This window comes from Drosophila pseudoobscura, chromosome 4 (assembly GCF_009870125.1).
Source record: "Drosophila pseudoobscura strain MV-25-SWS-2005 chromosome 4, UCI_Dpse_MV25, whole genome shotgun sequence".
Classification (NCBI taxonomy): Eukaryota; Metazoa; Arthropoda; class Insecta; order Diptera; family Drosophilidae; genus Drosophila; species Drosophila pseudoobscura.
The window spans coordinates 11,358,459-11,384,042 of record NC_046681.1 but is presented as its reverse complement, the minus strand read 5'-3'; the positions used below and the strand labels follow the sequence as shown (position 1 = coordinate 11,384,042).

Sequence of the window (25,584 nt, the reverse complement as noted above, 5' to 3'; positions counted from 1 at the left end):
TCATGCAACACTTCAGAGACACAGATACAGCTATAGATACACCAGGCACCAGAGATACAGGAGATACAAATCTACAGAAACGGCTACGAGTGGCTTTCAGCGTTGGCGTTGCATAAATTAAATGTAATGTGACATTTTTACAAAATGCACTCATTTCTCAAACATATCCGGAGAGCTCTCTGACAGACAGACAGGCAGGCAGACAGGCAGAAAGAAGAACAGAAGTACCGTGAGCATTTTTTGACTGAAATGAGACGCATAAATTTTCATATACTCGCATGTATGAGCCGGGCGAAATATTTCGCCTTAAATTAGCCTCAATTAAATGTTAATGCATTTCGACATTTCTGCTGTCGCTGGGTCCCCCCCGGTACCCGCCAAAGGGAAATATGAATTATGATTCTGTATATATATATCTTTTGGGGTCCTCTCGCTCGCTCGCTTTGCCCTCTGCTCATGTATCTGTAAGATGCACAGAGCAATTAGCGTTGATGTAGCCGCAGCAGCTGCGTCTCCATTTATCTTCTTGACTCTGGTGCTCTGGTGCTCTGGTCTCTGTTTCTCTGTTCTTTCTGGTGCCTGTGAGGAGTGCCTCACAGTTGCTTTAGTTTATATTTTATGGCATGACATTTTGTTGGCAAATATGTAAATGACTTAATGACTGAAAGCCAACAGAAGGTGCTGCTGCCCGGGCTCTTTGCTCTTTTGTACGTTTTACTTGTTTCCTTTTGGGTGACGAAAGGGGTTTTTAGCTCGAGAAATGGGACATATTTTAAAGGGAATATCATATGAATTCATCAAGTATTAAATGTTTGAATACACAGCAGAATTCTAGGACATTTTATTACCTATGTTGCGCATCATACAGCAGCTCCCCTCGGTCTGTGATCATCCCTAAAGAGATTATAAATTTTAGGATTACAATCGCTTCTAGAGGATGATTAAGTATCCATGGTCTATGGCCATTTACAAGTATATTTTTTATCACAAATCAAAGTTAAAATCTGTTGTTGTCTTCGTCTCCTCCTATCGCCCCATCAAATACATGTCTTAATCCATCTCTGACAACTGTCTGACTGCCTGCCTGCCAGCTTGTCTGTCTGTCTGTCTATCATTTTCAATCTGAAGGAATACTATTTTTAATGTACATATCACTGTATACGACGGGGGCATTATCAGTTCGTTTATGAATAAAAATTAACCTTGTCACACGTGAACAAACTTTGCAGATTGCGTCAAATGTACAAGCACTTGGATTATCTATCTTTCTACGAAAACATGTGCTTGTGTGGGCAAATATTTTGACACAAAAATGCCCGTCCACAGAGACAGACATAAAATTAAAGAATGACAGGCGTCAAGACGAAAATAAATTCTATGACAATTTTTAATGGGAACTTTGAACTAAAGGAAATATTTAAAGAACAATTTTAAATGGAACTGAATTTTTATTTATTTTTTATTTTTAGAAATTTATTACTGCAGATTCCTTAGTTAATCTTTATTTGAGAATAATATTCTTCAAACAAAATATCTGTGATTTATGTTGATCGTTTATTTTTGCCGCCTCTGCCATTATTTTTTAGAGCGAAAAAAGGCATGCATAAATCCCATACGTTTTGTAAACAGAATCATTAAAGACAGTGTGACTCCCCGTAATATACGTATAAGTCTATATGCAAACATCTATAAATCTGGAAAAATACATGTAAAGGCGGATCATAAATTATGAACGCAATTATAAAGCGCCCCTGGTGTCTCTCCTCTTCTTGGCATTCATTTTGCAACACAGTTCTCGACGATGACAGTTCCAGTTCCAGTTCCTTGGAGCGCCTCGATGGCAGGGTCCGACTCCGACCCAGTGAGAGGTTATCAAAATGCAATAAATCAGTTTGTTTTTTATATATATGTACATATATTTTATAGCGTGACAACACCCAAACGGACAGATGAACAACGCAGAGAGAGAGAGAGAGAGAGAGAGAGTCTTAATGTCTGTTAAACATGAGAAAAAATGCGCCTTACTTGGTGTAAAATCAACGCAGATTTATTTCCATTTGTTTAAGCAAGAAAAATTGAAATTACAAGGGATAGCAAGACAGAAGACAGAACCATCAACGATTGTAAATCTTCTCAACAGAGACAACTATGTATATTTGTTTTGGCCCCTTTCTCTCTGTCTCTCTCTGGGGGCCACCGAGTGTTGGAAAACAAATAAAGTCACTGCGTGTTACACTTGATAAACACCGGGAAAAGGCACAGAACTCTCCATATCATATCGCACGAAGAGCGTTGAATGCTCGTCAAATATTTGCACAGTTTTTTCAGCAGATGAGAAAAAAAAGGGGGTTACTTTACGGGTTTCGAAAGTGGCCAAGTGGTTTCCTGTGATTACGATGAGTACTCGTATTTGCTCAGAACCAGTAGCAGCATAATCCCCGGTATTTACACCTTCCATACAACACAATACACACACACACCAGATGATGATGATTATGATGACAGATGATGTGTGCAATGTTGTAAATCTATTCTATAATATATGGTACGTACTTTCAACTCACGATCATATATCACAGATGAAAAGATTACGGCAAAAGGAGGCACTCACCTGAAACTGGAATACAAGATTGTTTCAATATTATAAAGAGCTGAAGTAGTAAATGGTTTAAATGAGGTTATAGGTGCCTGATGGAGTGCCACAGTATAAGTCCTTTCACTTACAATCTTTTGGGCGTATAGATATAATCCCCCCTCAATTCAGATAGGACACAATCAAACAACGAAAATACCCATAGCATTAAGAGCTCTCTTCATATCTTGAAAGTCCCACAAATTCAATTTAGCATGTTCTTAAAAGTTCTTAAAAAGATAAGATTGTCGTATAGGGCTTTGAGAGGATTTTCCATCAAGCGGAAATGAAAGATTAATTTAATGAAATATTTTCTTTTGACAAAGACCGATTTGTAAGTCAAGACAGCATTCATTTTGGGGTTGGTTCCATTCTCCCAATGGGGCGTTAATTGAGTGAAACCCCAGCTGGCAGAAGGTCGCCTGGAGCCCCATTTTATCGTTAATTTATTGCCAAAAGTTTTCTTTAAGACATCCCGTAATTTCGTGATTGATTACTGAGCGAGCGATGTCACTTTTGTTTCGCGCGTTCCTCCAATGATAAATTAATATAAAAATAGAAAGAAAAAAAGAACAGGCGACTTTGTTGTTTCTCTTCGTGGAACTCTGAAGCTCCCATTCGCATATAATTTGCTGCCATAAATCGTTCGGTGCTGTACGACGCGGCCATCTTTTATTGTTTACTTAATAATTTTTCAATGCACAATTTGCTTGCGTGTCGTCGTGCGAGGCACGGTCACTCTGCCAGGCCATAAATCAAACTCTGACATCGCATTGTCATTTAATCAATAATTTATAAACAATTTTTCTTCCAGACAAGAAACAGTCGAAGGCCTGCAGTTTTTTTTTTTGCGTTTTTGCGTGTGTAGGGAGCGACAGGAGAGAGGAGTGGACAGGCCTTAACCCGAATTCAGTGTATGGGAAATAAATTGAAATTTCTCAGCTGTGAAATTCGTTTTTATTTCAGTCGCTGCTTGGGCAATTATCGATTATTTATGGTTCGCGAGAGGTCAATCGTTTATCGTCTTGATGGGACTGAACGGGGGAGTATCTTGAAGGCAAAAGAGGTTTCTATTGGTTCTATTTGGTTTCATTTGATGCGACAATCGATGGACCCTATATGGGTCTATATGGGTCCTATATGGTTTATTTAAAGCTGCTTCCTTTTATAGTGCTTGGGCTATTGCCGTGGAAACCCTTGAACCTCTTTCTGGCAGTCATCTACAAGAGACATCTATTTGCGCTGCTCTTCAAGCGTTTATCCGTAAGCATAGACCATGAATATAGGGCATGCAAGAGAGGAGGGTCGCCTACGATCTTGAATGGAGCTCGGAATACTTTCAGATAAAGGTCTTGCCAGAGAAGAAGTCTGCCACAAGCGAAGCTGAGCTATTGAGACGTGTTTCATTGATGAATCAGAGTCTTAAAGATGGATTGAAATACTCATGAAATACAAATGCTGCTGCACATGATATCAGTTCCACTTGTCCATTCATTGAAATGAATTTATTATGAGAGCCCCATGTTGTAATATCTCGCACAACTTCGTTTGCTTCTTTGCAAGCTAGACTCTTAGTTTTAAAGCTATCATGAATCTACAAACTATTTCTTTGAATGGAAGTGGAACAAGTCGTTTTAAAAAGAAACTTTCTTGTATCAAGATAATCCCGAGCTAACTACATTGCAGCTCTCAATTTCTTCTGACAATCGAATGAATCTTTAACAGCACTTTTGAGAGCAATATAATAATTGTAAAAATTTATTTTAATCTTTTTTGTGCTGGAGACCCTAGAGGAAAACGACTTGTGGTCCTCTTGCATGTTTAGTACGATTCAAACTCGGACACCGTTCGCATCGTTGAAAATGTCGTGGAATATATTTTCAATATTTTGCATACTCTTGCAAATAAGTTTTTTTAGTGCTCAAAAGATCTTGGATTACATCAGAGAGGATTACTGCGAAATATACTGTAAAGATGAGTGCAAAAACAATAACAGTGGTAGAACGTGCCGCAAAGTTGGATCATTTTTCGTCACAAACGATTATACGTTGCATTTAAAAGATGGATATTTGAAGATCGAGGCGATCAAAAGCGACATCAAACAATGGACTATTGCCACAGTTTCCAATGAAACTAATGTCAAACTGCGTCAGTTATACATCGTTGGATCTTCCAATAACTCCACACTTCGTCCTGGTGTATTTTATCTCAGAGATCTTGGTGTACAAAAAGCAGATACATATTATTTATTTGGTCAAGATTTTTACATATATGAGCGACATCCAAATTGTTTAAAAGGTTCAGCCGATATAGTGATTTATGCCAATAGGTTTACAGATTTAATCAACGAATACATTCAGATAAGCCTGAACCATCTGGAAGAGATTCAAATTAAATATGAAACAAATGACAGGAGAATTTTACGATCAAAGTCATCTCCCATTCTCTGGATGAACGAGAATACCTTTGCAGGCAAAACCAATTTGAAATTGATTGACTTTGAAAGTATAGACATTAGAAACCTTACCCCAAAAGTATTCACCAGCTTGAGAAACTTACAGATATTAACGTTCGAGAATACCGTTGTGTCGGATCTCTCATTCTTTAGGTTCGTATGTTGTTTTCCTTTTCATCCTGACATTTAGCATTCTTTTCTAATTTAGGTCTGAGACTCTTCAGAAGAGCTTGTTGAAGGTTTTTCTGGATGTCAATGAAACGGTGGATATGAAATATTTTGAGGGTTACTCAAAATTACAATACATTTATGTTAATGAATACGAACCCTATGCGAATCTGACAGCCATAATTGCCTTCTATGATCAGAGACCAAACAAATTCACGCTCGGAATAAACGGAGTAAAGTGTCCTGATAAATGCGAGTGTGCATATTATTGGAATCCTTCCAATTTAGATATAGATTGTTCAAGACGTCGACTTACGAAAATTCCACAATTGCCTATTCCGATTATTGGAAATACGAGTCTAAACTTCGGTGGAAATTACCTAGAGGAGCTCCCAGAAAACACATTAAGTGGATATAATGGCCTGCAAAAATTAAATGTATCCGATAATAGATTAACGAGTCTTAGAATGGATCGACTGCCAAAAAATCTGGTTGCTTTGGATATCAGTAACAATGCCATCCAAGCACTCGATAAAAATGTGATAGATTATCTTTCAAATGTTAACGACTTCAAGCAGACGGGTAATCGATGGATCTTCAATTGTGATGACAATCTTATGTTGAAGTTTCTTCAGAACATCTTTCGTAGAAGTCAAGGCACTGTTTTTTTTCGTCATCTGAATGCCCCGTGTCCTGATAGATGCTATTGTTGCTTCAACCGCAGCACAGATCACTTTACGATCCACTGTACGCATGCCGATATGCAATTCTATCCTGACCTTCCGCATTCCATACCCTACAATGCCACCTTGCATCTCGATAAGAATAGAATTGCCAGCGTTAAACAATCATTAGGTCACGCTTCCCTGAGAAAACTTTATTTGTTTGAGAACCAAATAGTGGACTTTCCATTCCACTTGATTCCCAAGAACATCACACATTTGGATCTAAGAAAAAACAAGTTGGAGGCTCTCGACGATCAGGTGGTCGATTTCTTCAGAGACCGTGAGGGAAGCACCAAGCGGAAGATCGAACTATCGGGGAATCCCTGGAAATGCGACTGCAGGGCAAAGTCCTTCCTTTCATTTCTGAGGCAGAAGGAACCGCTGGAGTATATCGCCGCCCTGGATCGTTGTAATATCTTCCCTTCAGGAACGTGTCCGGAGGAATGCATCTGCTGTTTGGATAATTATACAGTGCCTTCATTGATTATCGACTGCAAATCCAAAGGACTCAAAGCAATACCTCCATTACCCACGCCAGTATCTGGACATTCGACTCTTCATTTCGAAGGAAACTATCTCGAAGCATTGCCATCCAATTCCCTGCCCGGATATGCAAAGTTGGCACATCTATACCTGGCCAACAATCGACTAACCGAGATCGACCAACTTCCTGAGAACATAATAACTCTCGACATAAGAAACAATAGCATTTCGTTGCTGAACAAGCAGATGCGGGACTTCTTCGACAAGAGAATAGTCGCGGCCACCCAGCTGAAGCTCCTACTCTCTGGGAATCCTTGGACTTGCACTTGCGAGGAGAAAGACTTCCTATTCTTTGTGAGAAGTTCGCAGTACATTGAAAATCTAAATGATATATACTGCGGTAGAACTGGAAAGCTCCTGAAGCTAATAGATGAGAGCGATCTATGCCCTTCAGGCCTGGTGCACTATGTGACTCTCACCATTTCTTTCATGATAATAATCTCAACTATAAACTTGATTGTTTACTTCAAGCAGCCACTCCTGATCTGGTTCTACGAGCACAATGTATGTATGAGCCTCGCCGCCCAGCGGGAGTTCGAAAAACAGAAGAAGTTCGATGCGTTTCTATCATTCACCCACAAGGACGAGGAGCTCATCGAAGAGTTCGTGGAGAGACTGGAGAATGGCGCGTACAAGTTCCGACTCTGCTTCTATCTGCGCGACTGGCTCGTGGGGGTGCCCATTCCCGAGTGCATCAGCCAATCTGTGAAGGACTCGAAGCGCGTCATCATCCTGATGACGAACCACTTCCTGAAGTCGACTTGGGGGCGACTGGAGTTCCGCCTCGCTCTGCATGCCACCTCCCAGGACCGATGCAAGCGCCTCATTGTGGTCCTCTACCCCGAAGTGGAGAACTTTGATGATCTCGACAGCGAACTGCGCTCCTACATGGTGCTGAACACGTATCTCAAGCGAGATGACCCCAATTTCTGGAACAAGCTAGTATATTCTATGCCTCATATCAATGTGCAACAAGAACCCGATCCAGAGGCAAAAGAGCTGTCTGTCATTAATCGCAATGCTTAAAAATATCTTAAGCTATTCAGATAATGTTTGAATTTGTATCTAATAAATTTTATTAAATAAAAAACTCTTCTCTCTCAGTGCGCACTCTTTTGTCACGAGTAGAGCAGTTAAATAAGCAAGTTTAAAAAAATCCGGCCAGCAATGTAACGGTGACAAGGCAGAGTATTTATTTCAAGGAAAATTATAACTAAACTGAACTTTTTGAGGTTTAAAAGTCCTCGAGAATCGACGTTTTTTTTGGCAAAGAGAAGTAGATCCCTTGGCGTCTTCTTGAAAGCGTCTCCTGGTGAAGTCAGCACCGGGGCAAATATGTGTATTCTCCTTGCCCGTGAAAGAACCGGGAAGATGCAGATGAGATGGTCCCGGGTTCCGTGGTAGGTGCATTAAGTAGTGGCTGAGTTTTCCATTAAGCTCCTCCTCACCTCGTGGTACTTCTCCAGCTGCTTTTGGTCTATACACTGCTCCGTTGCTCTAAATCGATATATAGAGTTCTAGGGGAAACACAACATTTTCATTCGTTATTTAAGAAGAAGAAGAGAATAAGTAGTGGTAGAGAGCATAGACCCTAAACGGTTAATTTAAGGAATAATTCGATCTTCAAAGCGGAGGGAACAAAGGCATTAAGTTTCTAGTGGGTCTAATAGGAATTATGAAGCTTATGCTCAACAAGTCAAGGCAATCGATCTATCACCCCTGGTCAATAACATAAGTCAGGAATACTGGCCATCACACAGGTCAGTAATACCGCATAAATCCAGTGAGGACGTTTTGTAAAATTCTTCAGAAATTAAAATTGTTCGAGATATCCAAAGCGAAACAGAAATTTTGTAATCTGTGCAAATTCCAATAATTATAAAATAATCCGCATTCGTCGAAATTTGGAACCGCCGACTGGTTTCAGTACCTAATTTTAGGAGCATAGACCCTATTTCCATTCTATATATCCATGTACGGCTTGCCAAAATATATGAAAAGTCAATAAATACCGATTTCCATATACTTTTGTCAAGATATTCTCCAAATTTATTGAAAGTTAAATGATATAAACAATTGACATATAATTTCATTCCATTTAGTGTGAAAACCTATTAAAATAGCCAAAGTTCACTTCTCGGTATTTTTCGCTAATAGATTTTGCTTACGTATCTCAAACATCTACAACTATCTACAAAATATTCCCAAAATAATTGTTCTAGTCTCGGATAACGGCATAGTTTTGCCATTTTGTACCCCAAATTCAAAATCCACTTCTGTTTTTTGTAACCTGATCTAAACTTACCAGATCTTTAAAACCGTACGTTCGATTATTGTCTTACTTTTTGTGAAATATTCCCAAGTACTACTCAACAATTTTCGTTCTTCAAAATTACACATTTCTTTATTTTTTTAAACATTTTGCCGTACGGATATAACGTCAAGCCCGAATGGGACTGCCCATATTACCACTTATCAAGATAATCGAATAAACGGTTTATTTTGCTCCCTTCGTGGCTGCTCTAATAATCGAGTGGATTTTTAACAGCACTTTTGAGAGCAATTAAATTTATTGTGCTTTTTGGGAAGTAGACCCTAGAGAGGTCCGATTTTTAGAGGACCCAACCACAAAATACTCCTATTGCATGTTTAGTACGATTGAAACTCGGACATCGTTCGCATCGAAAATGTCGTGGAATATGTTTTCGATATTTTGCATACTCTTGCAAATAAATTATTTAAGTGCTCAAAAGACTTTGGCAAAGATTAGAGAGGATTACTGCGAAGTATACTGTAAAGATGAGTGCAAAAATAGTAACAGTAATAGAACGTGCCGTAAAGTTGGATCATCTTTCATCACAAACGATTATGCATTGCATTTACAAGATGGATATTTGAAAATCGAGTGGCTTAATACAGACATCAAACAATGGACTATTGAAACAGTTTCCAATGAAACTAATGTCAAACTGCGTCAAGTCTATATACTTGGATGTTCTAATAACTCCACACTTCGTCCTGGTGTATTTTATCTCAGAGCGCTTGGTGTACAAAAAGCATCGACATATTTTTTAATTAGTCAAGATTTTTACATTTATGAGCCAAATCTCAATTATTTAAATGGTTCGGCCGATATAGTGATTTATGCCAAAAGGTTTACAGATTTAGTTAACGAATACATTCAGTTGAGCCTGAATCATCTGAAGACGATCAAAATTAAATATATAACAGAAGATCGGAGAATTTTAAATTCAAGGCCATCTCCCATACTCTGGATAAACGAGAATACTTTCGCAGGAAAAACATATTTAGAATATCTATCATTTGACGGTGCAGATATTAGAAACCTTACACAAAATGTTTTCACCAGCTTGAGAAACCTAAAGAAATTAGAGTTCCAGAATGTCGTTCTAGAGGATTTCTCATTCTTAAGGTTCGTATGATATACAGTTATATATCAGGAAATGTTGTTTTCCTATTCATAGTCATTTGGTATGTTTGTATCTTTTAGGTCTAAGACTCTTCAGAAGAGCTTGTCGACGGTTTATCTGAAAGTTGATCAGAAGGTGGACATGAAATACTTTGAAGGTTACTCCAAATTAAAATACATTTTTGCTAATGAATACGAACCCTTTGAGAATCTGACAGCCATAATTTGCATGGAAGAGTATGCTGATGGCTGCAGATTCACGCTCGGAATAAACGGAATAAAGTGTCCTGCCAAATGCGAGTGTGCATATTATTGGTATCCTTCCAATTTAGATATAGATTGTTCAAGACGTCGACTTACGAAAATTCCACAATTGCCTATTCCGATTATTGGAAATACGAGTCTAAACTTCGGTGGAAATTATCTAGAGGAGCTCCCAGAAAACACATTAAGGGGATATAATGGCCTGCAAAAATTAAATGTATCCGATAATAGATTAACGAGTCTTAGAATGGATCGATTGCCAAAAAATCTGATTGCTTTGGACATCAGTAACAATGCCATCCAAAAACTCGATAAAGATGTAATAAAATATCTCTCAAATATTAAGGATTTCAAGCAGACGGGAATTCAATGGCTCGTCAATTGTGATGACAATCTAATGTTGGAGCTTCTGCAAATTATTGCAAAGCAATTGAGACTTAACTGGAGGCTAGACGCTTCATTTTTTCATCATCTGAAGGCACCATGTCCTGATAGATGCTATTGTTGCTTTAACCGCAGCACAGATCACTTTACGATCGACTGTACGCATGCCGGAATGCAATTCTATCCTGAACTTCCGCATTCCATACCCTACAATGTCAGCCTGCATCTCGATACGAATAAAATTCAGAGAATTATACATTCATTGGGGCACGCTTCCCTGAGAAAACTGTATTTGTTTGAGAACCAAATAGTGGACTTTCCATTCCACTTGATTCCCAAGAACATCACACATTTGGATCTACGAAAAAATAAGCTGGAGGCTCTCGACGATCAGGTGGTCGATTTCTTCAGAGACCGTGGGGAAAGCACCAAGCGGAAGATCGAACTATCGGGGAATCCCTGGAAATGCGACTGCAGGGCAAAGTCCTTCCTTTCATTTCTGAGGCAGAAGGAACCGCTGGAGTATATCGCCGCCCTGGATCGCTGTATTATCTTCTCTTCAGGAACGTGTCCGGAGGAATGCATCTGCTGTTTAGATAACTCTACAGTGCCTTCGATGATTATCGACTGCGGATTTAAAGAACTCAAAGCAATACCTCCATTACCCACACCAGTATCTGGACATTCGACACTTAATTTCGAAGGAAACTATCTCGAAACATTGCCATCCAACTCGCTGCCCGGATATGCAAAGTTGGAACATCTATATCTGGCCAACAATCGGCTAACCAAGATCGACCAACTTCCTGAGAACATAATAACTCTCGACATAAGAAACAATAGCATTTCGTTGCTGAACAAGCAGATGCGGGACTTCTTCGACAAGAGAATAGTCGCGGCCACCCAGCTGAAGCTCCTACTCTCTGGGAATCCTTGGACTTGCACTTGCGAGGAGAAAGACTTCCTATTCTTTGTGAGAAGTTCGCAGTACATTGAAAATCTAAATGATATATACTGCGGTAGAACTGGAAAGCTCCTGAAGCTAATAGATGAGAGCGATCTATGCCCTTCAGGCTTGGTGCACTATGTGACTGTCGCCATTTCCTTCATGATAATAATCTCAACTATAAACTTGATTGTTTACTTTAAGCAGCCACTCCTGATCTGGTTCTACGAGCACAATTTATGTATGAGCCTCGCCGCCCAGCGGGAGTTCGAAAAACAGAAGAAGTTCGATGCGTTTCTATCATTCACCCACAAGGACGAGGAGCTCATCGAAGAGTTCGTGGAGAGACTGGAGAATGGCGCGTACAAGTTCCGACTCTGCTTCTATCTGCGCGACTGGCTCGTGGGGGTGCCCATTCCCGAGTGCATCAGCCAATCTGTGAAGGACTCGAAGCGCGTCATCATCCTGATGACGAACCACTTCCTGAAGTCGACTTGGGGGCGACTGGAGTTCCGCCTCGCTCTGCATGCCACCTCCCAGGACCGATGCAAGCGCCTCATTGTGGTCCTCTACCCCGAAGTGGAGAACTTTGATGATCTCGACAGCGAACTGCGCTCCTACATGGTGCTGAACACGTATCTCAAGCGAGATGACCCCAATTTCTGGAACAAGCTAGTATATTCTATGCCTCATATCAATGTGGAAGAAGAACCCGATCCAGAGGCAATAGAGCTGTCTGTCTTTAATCGCAATGCTTAAAAATATCTTAAGCTATCCAGATCCCTTTTGAATTGTATCAAATATAACATTTGCCCCCTTATAAATATAAGTATGTTGGGCAGGACTTTAGCGGACTTCGTAAATTACATTTGTTGGGCTCGATATTAGCTTTAATCTGTATAGCATAGCCAGTGGTGCACCAATAGCAGCAATACTTGCGCCTTCTCTATATTTCTCGTGATCTGTCGCGCTCTCGCACGCTTCATTCGGCCCCCTGCCCTTCAATTTAGTCTGAACCTAGTACTCATTTCTGGCCCGTCTATGGTTCTTCAATACGACACCGTCTTGAACCCAGCTATTCATCGAGGAGATGACTCTCGTCGTGCTAACACTTCGACGCTGTATGGCATTATAGACCATCCCCCCTACAATAAATCGTATATAACCGAACAATCGTCGACTGTTCATCAATAGTTTCCAAACATATGCTGCTGAAAAGCTCATTTTTTTTTCTTTCCTCTAAATAATATTATTATTCCCTACTCCCACAGAATCTTGCGGAAATGTACTGGAAATATAAAATATTTATTTTCCCCAAGGGTTTTCTCTTAATTGTTCGACCTCAATTATTATTATTGTAATACTTTTTTCTGTGTGATTATTTTTTAGTGCTATGCGGATCAAAACTACTTTTGGCGTACTTGTTTTTTTATATTTATTTTGCCTTTTATTTTTTTAATTCTCATCAGAATTTCTACATTAATTTTAACAGTACCTCTGAAGGCACTCCATTTTGGTACCTTCTGACTTTCGGTTTTTAATAGTAATAGATAATCAATTATTATGATATGCTGCATATTGATTTTTAAGCCTCAAAAATATTTTGTTTTATAAAGTTGAGAAAGGCGTACAAAAAAGGATTGTGAGGAAGGATATTTTGTCTCGTGAATGTATGCCTCAGATTTTTAAAAACGCGTAAATTTTCAATTATTTAATGTCCGCGGATCAAATTCACGTAATTAATGGAGTGATCACAAGTTTTAACACTTCAAGACAAGTTTAATAAGTTTCATAGGTAAAAACGTAGAATTTTTTATTTTATTTTTAAATTTAGGAACGAGTTTTGAAATTTTCTTCGTCTTCAACAACACCAAAAATCGTAGAAAAAAAAAATTATATTGTATTGGAAAATGGCGAGGGACTGAAAGAGATTTAGTAGAAGCCCTAGGAATCTCCTTGGGTAGTGTAAGGAATATTTTGACTGAAGTATGGGTTCCAGAAAGCTGTATTTCAAACCATAAAATTGAGTTTTTCTTATCGAACCGAAAACTTATTGAACAACGTTGTAACTTAAAAGACTGCAATTATTTTGCTTCGAAATCTGTCATCGTCACCATCTACATACGATTTTACGTTTTCTTCACCAAATGAAAATCTATCTTTACCAAATGGATTTGCCACCAAAGCATTATACAAGCTTCCGATGCCCAGGAATACCTTATACCTTAATTTTGTAGTCTGTGAAAATTCTCAGAAATTTGGACCCGCCTAATAGTTTCTGCACGTACTTTTTGGATAAATCGCGAACCATGGAGGGTATTTCTTTCACGATTGTAGGAGCAAAATTTTTTTTTATCAAGATAATCGAATGAAATATTCATATTTTCTGCATTTGCTGAAGCTTGTATACTCGAGTGGGTTTTGCCAAAAGTGCTGTGGGACCAATTTAAAAAATAATAAATTTAAAGTGTTTTTTTTTTTGGTTTGGTTGGATTTCCTATAGGGAACTGATTTTAGGGGGCTAAACCAATATAATATTTATTTTGCTTGCTTAGTTCGAATCACACTCGGATACGGATCGCATCGAAAAAATGTGGAGGAAAATATTTTGGATTTTGTTTATACTGTTGGCAAAAAGTTCGTTTAGTGATCAAAAGATTTTGGAAAACATCAGAGAGGATTACTGTGAAATATACTGTAAAGATGACTGCAAAAACACTAACAGTAACAGAACGTGCCACAAAAATGGATCATCTGTCATTACAAACGATTATACATTGGAGTTACAAGATGGACATATGAAAATCATTTGTATGAATAGCTACATCAAAGAGTGGAATTTCGCCGCAGTTTCCAATGAAACAAATGTCAATTTGAATGAGTTACGTGTCGTTGGATCTTTTAATAACTCCACACTTCGTCCTGGAGTATATTATCTCAGAGATCTTGGTGTACAAGAAGCATCGACATATTATTTATTTGGTCAAGATTTTCATATATCTGAGAGAAATACCAATTATTTAAATGGATCAACAGAATTCGAGATTTATGGCAAGAGGTTTACACATTTAATTAACAAATACATTCAGATGAGCCTGAATCATCTCAAGAAGATTAAAATTGAATATGAACCAGAACATCAGAACATAAAAAATAAACCACCAAACGAAAATGTCAAAAACAGTAACAGAATATTCTGGATAAACGAGAATACTTTTGCAGGAAAAACAAACTTAGAATTGCTTTTCTTTGACGGTATAGATATTAGAAACCTCACCCCAATTGTTTTCACCAGCTTAATCAACTTAAAGACATTAGGTTTCCAGAATGTCGTTCTAGAGGATTTCTCATTCTTAAGGTTCGTATGACTTACAGTTTGGAAAAATATTGAAAGTAATTGCTAGTGTTTCCTATAGAACAGGAAATATTGTTTTCCTATTCATAAAGTCATTTGGTATTTTTTTTTTTCTTAGATCTGAGACTCTTCAAAAGAACTTGGAGAAGGTTTACCTGAATATCGATCAGAAAGTGGATATGAAATACTTTGAGCGTTACTCCAAATTAAAATACATTTCTGCTAATGAATACGAACCCTATGAGAATTTAACAGCCATAATTTGCGCTGGTGTGCAGCGAAGCTGCAAATTCACACTCGGAATCAACGGAATAAAGTGTCCTGCTGAATGCGAGTGTAGAATACATATGGGTCACAGTATAATTAGAATGTATATTGTAATAGATTGTTCAAGAAGCCAACTTACAAAAATTCCACAATTGCCTATTCCGATTATTCGAAATACGTGCCTGAACTTCGGTGGAAATGATCTAGAGGAGCTCCCAAAAAACACATTAAGTGGATATAATGACATTAAAAACTTAAATGTAGGCGATAATAGATTAACTAGTCTAACCATTGATCGGCTGCCAAAAAATCTGCTTGCTTTGGACATCAGTAACAATGCCATCCAAAAACTCGATAAAGATGTAATAAAATATCTCTCGAACGTTGATGATTTCAAGCAGACGGGAATTCAATGGCTCGTCAATTGTGATGACAATATTATGATGGAGTTCCTGCACAATATTACCTATCAATTGAGACTTCACTGGAAGATGCCTGAAGATGCTGTTTTATATCATCATTTGAATGCACCGTGTCCTGATGGATGCTATTGTTGCATCTCGATAAGAATAGAATTACCAGCATAACACAGTCGTTGGGTCACGCTTCCCTGAGAAAACTTTATTTGTTTGAGAACCAAATAGTGGACTTTCCATTCCACTTGATTCCCAAGAACATCACACATTTGGATCTTCGAAAAAACAAGTTGGAGGCTCTCGATGATCAGGTGGTCAATTTCTTCAGAGACCGTGAGGGAAGCACCAAGCGGAAGATCGAACTATCGGGGAATCCCTGGACATGCGACTGCAGGGCAAAGTCCTTCCTTTCATTTCTGAGGCAGAAGGAACCGCTGGAGTATATCGCCGCCCTGGATCGTTGTAATATCTTCCCTTCAGGAACGTGTCCGGAGGAATGCATCTGCTGTTTGGATAATTCTACAGTGCCTTCATTGATTATCGACTGCAAATCCAAAGGACTCAAGGCAATACCTCCATTACCCACGCTGACATCTGGACAATCCACCCTTCACTTCGAAGGGAATTTTCTCGAAGCTTTGCCATCCAACTCCCTGCCCGGATATGCAAAGTTGGCACATCTACACCTGGCCAACAATCGACTAACTGAGATCGACCAACTTCCTGAGAACATAATAACTCTCGACATAAGAAACAATAGCATTTCGTTGCTGAACAAGCAGATGCGGGACTTCTTCGACAAGAGAATAGTCGCGGCCACCCAGCTGAAGCTCCTACTCTCTGGGAATCCTTGGACTTGCACTTGCGAGGAGAAAGACTTCCTATTCTTTGTGAGAAGTTCGCAGTACATTGAAAATCTAAATGATATATACTGCGGTAGAACTGGAAAGCTCCTGAAGCTAATAGATGAGAGCGATCTATGCCCTTCGGGCCTGGTGCACTATGTGACTCTCACCATTTCCTTCATGATAATCATCTCAACTATAAACTTGATTGTTTACTTCAAGCAGCCACTCCTGATCTGGTTCTACGAGCACAATTTATGTATGAGCCTCGCCGCCCAGCGGGAGTTCGAAAAACAGAAGAAGTTCGATGCGTTTCTATCATTCACCCACAAGGACGAGGAGCTCATCGAAGAGTTCGTGGAGAGACTGGAGAATGGCGCGTACAAGTTCCGACTCTGCTTCTATCTGCGCGACTGGCTCGTGGGGGTGCCCATTCCCGAGTGCATCAGCCAATCTGTGAAGGACTCGAAGCGCGTCATCATCCTGATGACGAACCACTTCCTGAAGTCGACTTGGGGGCGACTGGAGTTCCGCCTCGCTCTGCATGCCACCTCCCAGGACCGATGCAAGCGCCTCATTGTGGTCCTCTACCCCGAAGTGGAGAACTTTGATGATCTCGACAGCGAACTGCGCTCCTACATGGTGCTGAACACGTATCTCAAGCGAGATGACCCCAATTTCTGGAACAAGCTAGTATATTCTATGCCCCATGTGAATGTGCAACAAGAACCCGCTCCAGAGGCAATAGAGCTGTCTGTCATTAATCGCAATGCTTAAAAATATCTTAAGCTATCCAGATCCCTTTTGAATTTGTTTCTACAAAATTGTATCAAATAGAACATTTGCCCTCTTATGAATATAAGTATGTTGGGCAGGAGATCATACACAGAACACAATTTAATCAATAATATTTCAACAAGTAATGAGAATAAGTGCTTCAATTCAAATTCACATTTTCAGATATTTAATATCTTTTAATTTTGAATAAATCGTTTTTTTTTTGTTGCTACAAATATTCTTTAGCGGACTTCGTAAATTACATTTGTTGGGTTACTCAGCTCGATATTAGCTTTAATCTGTATAGCATAGCCAGTGGTGCACCAATAGCAGCAATACTTGCGCCTTCTCTATATGGCTCGTGATCTGTCGCGCTCTCGCACGCGCCATTCGGCCCCCTGCCCTTCAATTAAGTCTGAACCCAGAAGTCACTTCTTGCATGTGTATGGTTCTTCAATACGACACGGTCTTGAACCCAGCTATTTATCGAACAGATGAGTCTCATCGTGCTGTCATCGAATACCTTTCGCTATCACTTCAACGGTGTGTCGCAGTATATACCGTACCCCACAATAAATCGTATAAAACCGAACAATCGTCGACTTTTAATAAATTGATCGCCCACATACGCTGCGGAAAATGCTCAGTAACTCAGCAAAATTCCTTTTTGTTAGCCGGTTTCGGCTCGTTGTGGTGGCGTTTACGATCTTCCCTTTTCCAGCAAAGTGGGATCTTGTGTCAGCAGTTACCCCATCCAGATGCTCTTACAATGGTATCGATCTTCCTAGGACACAAAGAAGACATCTCTGAAATGTCGGTCAGGAAGGGCGTGCCCAGATATTGTAGCCTTCTTCTGCAGAGAGCTGAGCAGGTGTTCCACCGTCTCTTCCTCTTCCCCGTCTCTACAGCTACGGCAGGAGTTATTAAATGGGGCGGCCACTCTGTTGGCGTGGGCGCCTACTATCCAATGTCCTGTGAGGGAACTTATGACCACGCTGCACCTCTTCAGCTCAGAGGTGCGCTTCCTGTCTATGGCAGTTCAGAGCTTCCTTGATTGATATGACCTCTGCTCGGAAGACTCTACAGTGGTCAGGGAGCCTGAAGGAGTGCCGTATGTCTAGCTGTTCAGAGAAGAGTCCTTCTCCGACTTTGTTGCCCTTTCTTGCTGGGACAATGTTCCTTTTGGCTTTAAAAATTATCCGATCTGATCCAGACTCGGCAATTCGGTAGATATTGTCATTCGTTACGATTGTGCGGGGGCGGAAAGGGGTGGGGTTCGATATTGTTCCGGTTCGATATCACAGGAGTGTGGATACCAAATTTGGTAGTTCTAGCTCTTATAGTCTCTGAGATCTAGGCGCTCACTTTTAGCGATGGGCAAGACCGACCATAAAACGTGAAAGATATCGCCATTCTATACGTTTCCGCGTTTTCAGTTTTCTTGTATCTTTGAAATGGTGTATGCCACAGATTTTCGTCCTTTATGGGCGCGGAAGGAAGCAGGGCGAAGTTTTGAAATACACTTGCAACAGTGACATATCACAGAAGTCTTTGGGAGTCTTTGAGAACTAGGCGCTGTCTACATAACAGAAGATACTTAAAAGTCGATCGTCGATGCAGCAAACGTTTTTCGTTGGTTGGCTGCCGCATAATCCGTACTATTGAAGTCGTCTTTATCGTTTAAACACGGACAGAGTCGAGTCCGACGTTTATATATATCCCATCTAAATTACGATGCTGGTCAAGAATATATATACTTTATAAGGTGCTATAAGGAAATGCTTCCTTCTGGACGTTACAAACATCCATTTTCACCACAAATCTAATATACCCCTATACTCATTTTTGTATCGGGTATAAAAAGTATTCGGCACTCGACGCAATTTGGACCTGCCAAATAGGTTCTGCAAGCAAGTTCCTGATAAATCGCGAACCATGGAGGGTATTTCTTTTACGATTGTAGGAGCATAGGACCCTAGGTCGAACATTTAGCAAAATTTCTTATCAAGATAATCGAATGAAATATTCACATACATAGCTCTGAAACTCCAGCTCTGGGAGCAATTTAACAAATAATAAATTTTAAGTGTTTTCGGTTTTTTTTTTTTTCTTTCGGTTCGGCTAAACCAATATAATATTTCTTTTGCTTGCTTAGTTCGAATAACACTCGGAGACGGATCGCATCGAAAAAATGTGCAGGAATATATTTTATTCGATATTTTGTATACTTTTGGCAATAAATTCGTTTAGTGCAGAAAAGATCTTGGAAAGCATCACAGAGGATTACTGTGAAATATACTGTAAAGATAAGTGCGAAAAAAGTCACAGTAACAGAACGTGTCGCAAAGTTGGATCATCTTTCATTACCAACGATTATAAATTGGAGTTACAGGATGGACATATGAAAATCATTTGTATGAATAGCTACATCAAAGAGTGGAATTTCGCCGCAGTTTCCAATGAAACTAATGTCAAACTACGAACGTTAACAGTCAAGGGATCTTCTAGTAACTCCACATTTCGTCCAGGAGTATATTACCTGAGAGATCTGGGTGTACAAGAAGCATCGGCACATTTTTTAAGTGTTGAAGAATTTACTACACTTGAGCGACGTCCCAATAATTTAAATGGTTCAAAATATATAAAGATTACTGCTAATAGGTTTACAAATTTAATTAACGAATACATTCAGATGGCCTTGAATGATGTGGAGGAAATTGAAATTGTATATAATAAAAAATTTATATATCCACCAAATGATAATATCGACGAAAACAGAATATTCTGGATAAACGAGAATACTTTTGAAGGAAAAACAAATTTGAAGTGGCTCTACTTTTACGATATAGATATTAGAATACCTTCCCCAAAAGTATTCAGCAGCTTAAGAAACTTAAAGACATTACATTTCCAGAATGGCGTGATAGAGGATTTCTCATTCTTTAGGTTCGTATGATCGACATTTTGATAAATAATTGAAAGTAATCGCTACTGTTTAATACAGATCAGGAAATGTTGTTTTTCTATTCATAAGATCATTAGGTATTTTTTTTTCTATTTTAAGGTCTGAGACTCTTAAAAAGAACTTGGAGAATGTTTATCTGAAAGCCGATGATAATCGTGTGGATATGTATAAGGTGGATATGAAATACTTTGAGGGTTACTCCAAATTAAAATACATTTTTGCTAATGAATACGAACCCTTCGAGAATCTGACAGCCATAATTTGCTTTAGAGAGTATGTTAATGACTGCAAGTTCACTCTCGGAATTAACGGAGTAAAGTGTCCTGATAAATGCGAGTGTGCATATTATTGGAATCCTAATAATTTAGATATAGACTGTTCAAGACGTCGACTTACGAAAATTCCACAATTGCCTATTCCGATTATTGGAAATACGAGTCTAAACTTCCGTGGAAATTACCTAGAGGAGCTCCCAGAAAACACATTAAGGGGATATAATGGCCTGCAAAAATTAAATGTATCCGATAATAGATTAACGAGTCTTAGAATGGATCGACTGCCAAAAAATCTGGTTGCTTTGGATATCAGTAACAATGCCATCCAAGCACTCGATAAAGATGTAATAAAATATCTCTCAAATATTAAGGATTTCAAGCAGACGGGAATTAAATGGCTCGTCAATTGTGATGACAATATTATGATGGAGTTCCTGCAGAATATTACCTATCAATTGAGATTTCATTGGAAGATGCTGGAAGATGCTGTTTTATATCATCATTTGAATGCACCGTGTCCTGATGGATGCTCTTGTTGCTTCAACCGCAGCAGAGATCACTTTACGATCGACTGTACGCATGCCGATATGCAATTCTATCCTGAACTTCCGCATTCCATACCCTACAATGTCAGCCTGCATCTCGATACGAATAAAATTCAGAGAATTATACATTCATTGGGGCACGCTTCCCTGAGAAAACTGTATTTGTTTGAGAACCAAATAGTGGACTTTCCATTCCACTTGATTCCCAAGAACATCACAAATTTGGATCTACGAAAAAAAAAGCTGGAGGCTCTCGATGATCAGGTGGTCGATTTCTTCAGAGACCGTGGGGGAAGCACCAAGCGGAAGATCGAACTATCGGGGAATCCCTGGACATGCGAATGCAGGGCAAAGTCCTTCCTTTCATTTCTGAGGCAGAAGGAACCGCTGGAGTATATCGCCGCCCTGGATCGTTGTAATATCTTCCCTTCAGGAACGTGTCCGGAGGCCTGCATCTGCTGTTTGGATAACTCTACAGTGCCTTCATTGATTATCGATTGCAAATCCAAAGGACTCAAGGTAATACCTCCATTACCCACGCTGACATCTGGACAATCGACCCTTCACTTCGAACGGAATTATCTCGAATCATTGCCATCCAATTCTCTGCCCGGATATGCAAAGTTGGGACATCTATACCTGGCCAACAATCGGCTAACCGAGATCGACCAACTTCCTGAGAACATAATAACTCTCGACATAAGAAACAATAGCATTTCGGTGCTGAACAAGCAGATGCGGGACTTCTTCGACAAGAGAATAGCCGCCTTCCCCCATATGAAGCTATTACTCCTTGGGAATCCTTGGACTTGCACTTGCGAGGAGAAAGACTTCCTGCAATTTGTGAAGAGTCGTTCGCGGTATATTGAAAATCTTACCGACCTATACTGCGGTGGCACTGCGAAGCTCCTGATCGAGACGGATGAGAGCGAGTTATGCCCTTCAGGCTTGGTGCAATATGTGACTCTCACCATTTCCTTCATGATCATAATCTCAACTATAAACTTGATTGTTTACTTCAAGCAGCCACTCCTGATCTGGTTCTACGAGCACAATGTATGTATGAGCCTCGCCGCCCAGCGGGAGTTCGAAAAACAGAAGAAGTTCGATGCGTTTCTATCATTCACCCACAAGGACGAGGAGCTCATCGAAGAGTTCGTGGAGAGACTGGAGAATGGCGCGTACAAGTTCCGACTCTGCTTCTATCTGCGCGACTGGCTCGTGGGGGTGCCCATTCCCGAGTGCATCAGCCAATCTGTGAAGGACTCGAAGCGCGTCATCATCCTGATGACGAACCACTTCCTGAAGTCGACTTGGGGGCGACTGGAGTTCCGCCTCGCTCTGCATGCCACCTCCCAGGACCGATGCAAGCGCCTCATTGTGGTCCTCTACCCCGAAGTGGAGAACTTTGATGATCTCGACAGCGAACTGCGCTCCTACATGGTGCTGAACACGTATCTCAAGCGAGATGACCCCAATTTCTGGAACAAGCTAGTATATTCTATGCCTCATATCAATGTGCAACAAGAACCCGATCCAGAGGCAATAGACCTGTCTGTCATTAATCGCAATGCTTAAAAATATCTTAAGCTATCCAGATAATTATCCATTTTATTCTTAACAATTGAATTAAATAAAACATTTACCATTTAATGAATACATATTTATTACAATAACTATTGTTAAGGTCTCATAAATATTTTAATTTAATAAAGTAAAGTAATGGAATGGGCAAATGCAAAGAATAACGGCCAGCTATGTGACGTAGACAAGGTGTAAGAAGTTAGAAGAGAGTATAAACAGACAGCACGAGATCAAGCACTGCCAACTCAAACATTTCTGCAGAATATCTTCTTTCCAGGCTACTTTCATGTTGCAAAAACACGGCCAAAGTACATAGGTACGTGCCCCAAAAATGAAGAAAAAAACCCATAGGAAATAAAAAGAAACAAATGAAGCGCAAAAATATAAAATGTCAAAATCCACCAGCCCCTCATCGGCTCGCACAAAGCAGTTAACAGTGGACACTGGCCATGTACGAACCGAGAGGACCGGGTCGGTCGGTGGGGAGGGGGGTGGTGGGGGCCTGTGGAAGTGCTGACGGCGGCAGCGATGGTATTTTTTTTTGTTTCTTTCTGATTTTACTTTGCGGCTGTCGCAAAATCACTTTTGACGTTTTTATTCTTTGTGTCGGTTGGGATTTTAGTTGATTCTTTTTTTCGGTTTTTATTTAATTTTGTTTCCCTTCCCCCTCCCCATCCCCCTCCCCCACCGTGCTGACCGTTTGGTGGAGCGGAGAGCGCGCGCGCGCGCCTCGTTTCGTTTTCATTATCCGAAGCGCGTTCGAAATTCATTTCAAGTTTTGCCGCCACCGTCGTTGCCGTCGTTGCCGTCGAGGCGTCTTCAGGCTGTCCAACTGTTGGCTTTTGGCATCGGCATCGGTCAGCGCGTTAAGTCCCACATAAGACGGGCCTAAGCGTTTAAAAGCCTAAACGAATGTGCCATGGGCGAAAGAGTCCGAGTGTGTTCGAGTCGAGGTCTGGAAACGGCAAAAATACAAAACACAACAACAACAACAAAGATACATAATAATCATCATCATCATCAGCAGCAGCAGCAACAACATCAGACGGAAGGGAGACAGACCGTTCAGCTGTCAAGTTGGCTTTTATTTTGCGCTCAAAAACTTAGACCAACTTGACAGTTGGAAGACAGTAGTGTTTATAACATCGACAACCCCGCCGCTGGCTGCCCCGCAGCACCACACCCGCTCTCTGTGGCACCACTTCATGAGACATGAGTGACAGGCGGCTCAGCAAAAAGAGTTAATACTGTGATTAAATGGCCAAGAGAAGTGAGTGCCACTGTCAGGCCGATGGACAGATACAGATGGTCGGCCAAAATGGTGGGCGGCTTAAATGTCTGACAGCTTTTGAGAGGAGAGCCCCGGGCCCAACTCTAAGGCTTTGTCATGCCAACTTTTGTGTGTCTTGTGTGTTGTTTTTTTTTCTATTTTGAGCGTTTCAAGAGAATGGTTTGATGGTATTTATTTATGTATTTTGATGAGATATTGATATGCCACTGACATTGATATGATGAAACTTTCGAGAAATGAATGTACTTGTGGCCCCACTTGTGTTTTGGGAAACACATGTAGTTGTTATTTCCTTATTTTTGTAATCTTTTGCCATACCATACCAACAAAACAACGTAATTCCATCGTTTCTGCACCTCGCAAAAACACTTTGTATATTGTTTTTGGCTTCTGGGGACCGACTCAGCCGCTTAAGGCATTGAGGAGCAGGGTGGAAAAGAGAAGTGCAGCCCATGCATTCTCAGAGGCTTTTTTTTCAACAATTCACACAAGCAACACTTGAACTTTCGACTTGGGACCACAGACTGAAGAATAAATCACAAGAAAAAAAAACCACACACAAGAGACAATTAGTTAATGGTGTCATAAAATTCGTGATAAACCCCGAGGAGATCTGCAAACAATAATCTGTCCAGAGCAGTGATATATAATGCTGCAGTCCCCCGCTCCAACAAATCTTGCAAAATCTCTCACAAATGGCTAATCCTTAAATGGTTCTGAGTGCCCCTCCTTATCTAAATGAGACGACAGCAGGGTGAAGACCCAAGAGTTAAACTAACCAAATGATTACTGCTACTACTACTACTATATTTAGACAGAAGCACAGGCCTTGTCACGGGGGCCAGCCGCACGATACGACGACGTACACGAGACCCCAAAAGTGACTTTATCTTGTTTTCCTGCGACGTTTTCTTTTCTAAATTCCATCACAAATTTCTGTTTATTATCTTTGACTTGGAAGCCAAGTAGCTTAAATGCCAGTAATATTACCCCCGCAGCTGTTTTTTTTGTCATGTTTTAAAAGACAACACAGCGCCCACACGCTGACAGCGGCAATGCGGACCGACTGTCTAATGTTTATCTAGAAAATGCCACAAAAGACGCCTTCAAGTTATTTTTAACAAACAGAAAAAAAAATTAGATTTTTCAAGTGCTTTTTGGAGCGCCCGCCTTAAACCGTTGCTTATACAAATTTTTAATTGCCCATCTAGAAGAAATTATCACTCGAATCTGTTCAAACTCGTAAAATTGTATAAAATATAATAAGCTGATGACAGGCTCTTGAACTCTAGCGAGTGTGTATGTGGCACATAAGGGTCATAAATTTTCATTTTAATTGCTCTCTAGATTAGATCGCCATTATTTTGTCGTTTTTTAAATCAATTCCACTTTGAGTCTTGGAAAACATCAAGAATATCAACGGAAACAGACAGAATACTCCAAAACTGAATAATATTGTTTATTATTTGTTCTAGTTGTCAGTTTTTGGTCGGTTTTTTTGTTTTAATGGTGGCACGACTAAAGTGTCGAAGGAACAAAATACCCGAAAGATAGTTGACAATCATCTTTGGGGGCTTATGCGAACGGGGGCATACTCTAGATGTTTATTGGATGGCAAGCACGGTCTAATAGATGGCACAAAAGTGTTGCAAATGGATCATTATTAGGGCCAGAATGCCTTAATATGGCTGTTTAGACATCTGGCTTTCGGTAACAA

The 25,584-nt window shown here is 40.1% G+C and overlaps 3 protein-coding genes across 3 annotated transcripts; all 3 read left to right on the top strand.

Annotated features, from left to right (window-relative positions):
- The first annotated feature begins 5,722 nt into the window (after positions 1-5,722).
- Positions 5,723-7,549, top strand: LOC6903511 (protein toll-like). The gene has a single exon (XM_033379791.1). It carries the CDS (start codon positions 5,723-5,725, stop codon positions 7,547-7,549), a length of 1,827 nt encoding a protein of 608 aa, XP_033235682.1.
- A 1,661-nt stretch (positions 7,550-9,210) lies between these two features.
- Positions 9,211-12,352, top strand: LOC26532899 (protein toll-like). Its single transcript, XM_033379281.1, has 2 exons — positions 9,211-9,956; positions 10,035-12,352. Exons 1-2 carry the CDS (start codon positions 9,211-9,213, stop codon positions 12,304-12,306), a joined length of 3,018 nt encoding a protein of 1,005 aa, XP_033235172.1. The 3' UTR covers positions 12,307-12,352.
- Positions 12,353-14,415: 2,063 nt separating this feature from the next.
- On the top strand, positions 14,416-22,599 carry LOC117183988 (uncharacterized). The gene is made up of 4 exons (XM_033379779.1): positions 14,416-14,905; positions 15,021-15,675; positions 15,738-17,182; positions 20,272-22,599. Exons 1-4 carry the CDS (start codon positions 14,637-14,639, stop codon positions 22,568-22,570), a joined length of 4,668 nt encoding a protein of 1,555 aa, XP_033235670.1. The 5' UTR covers positions 14,416-14,636; the 3' UTR covers positions 22,571-22,599.
- The last annotated feature ends 2,985 nt before the right edge of the window (positions 22,600-25,584 follow it).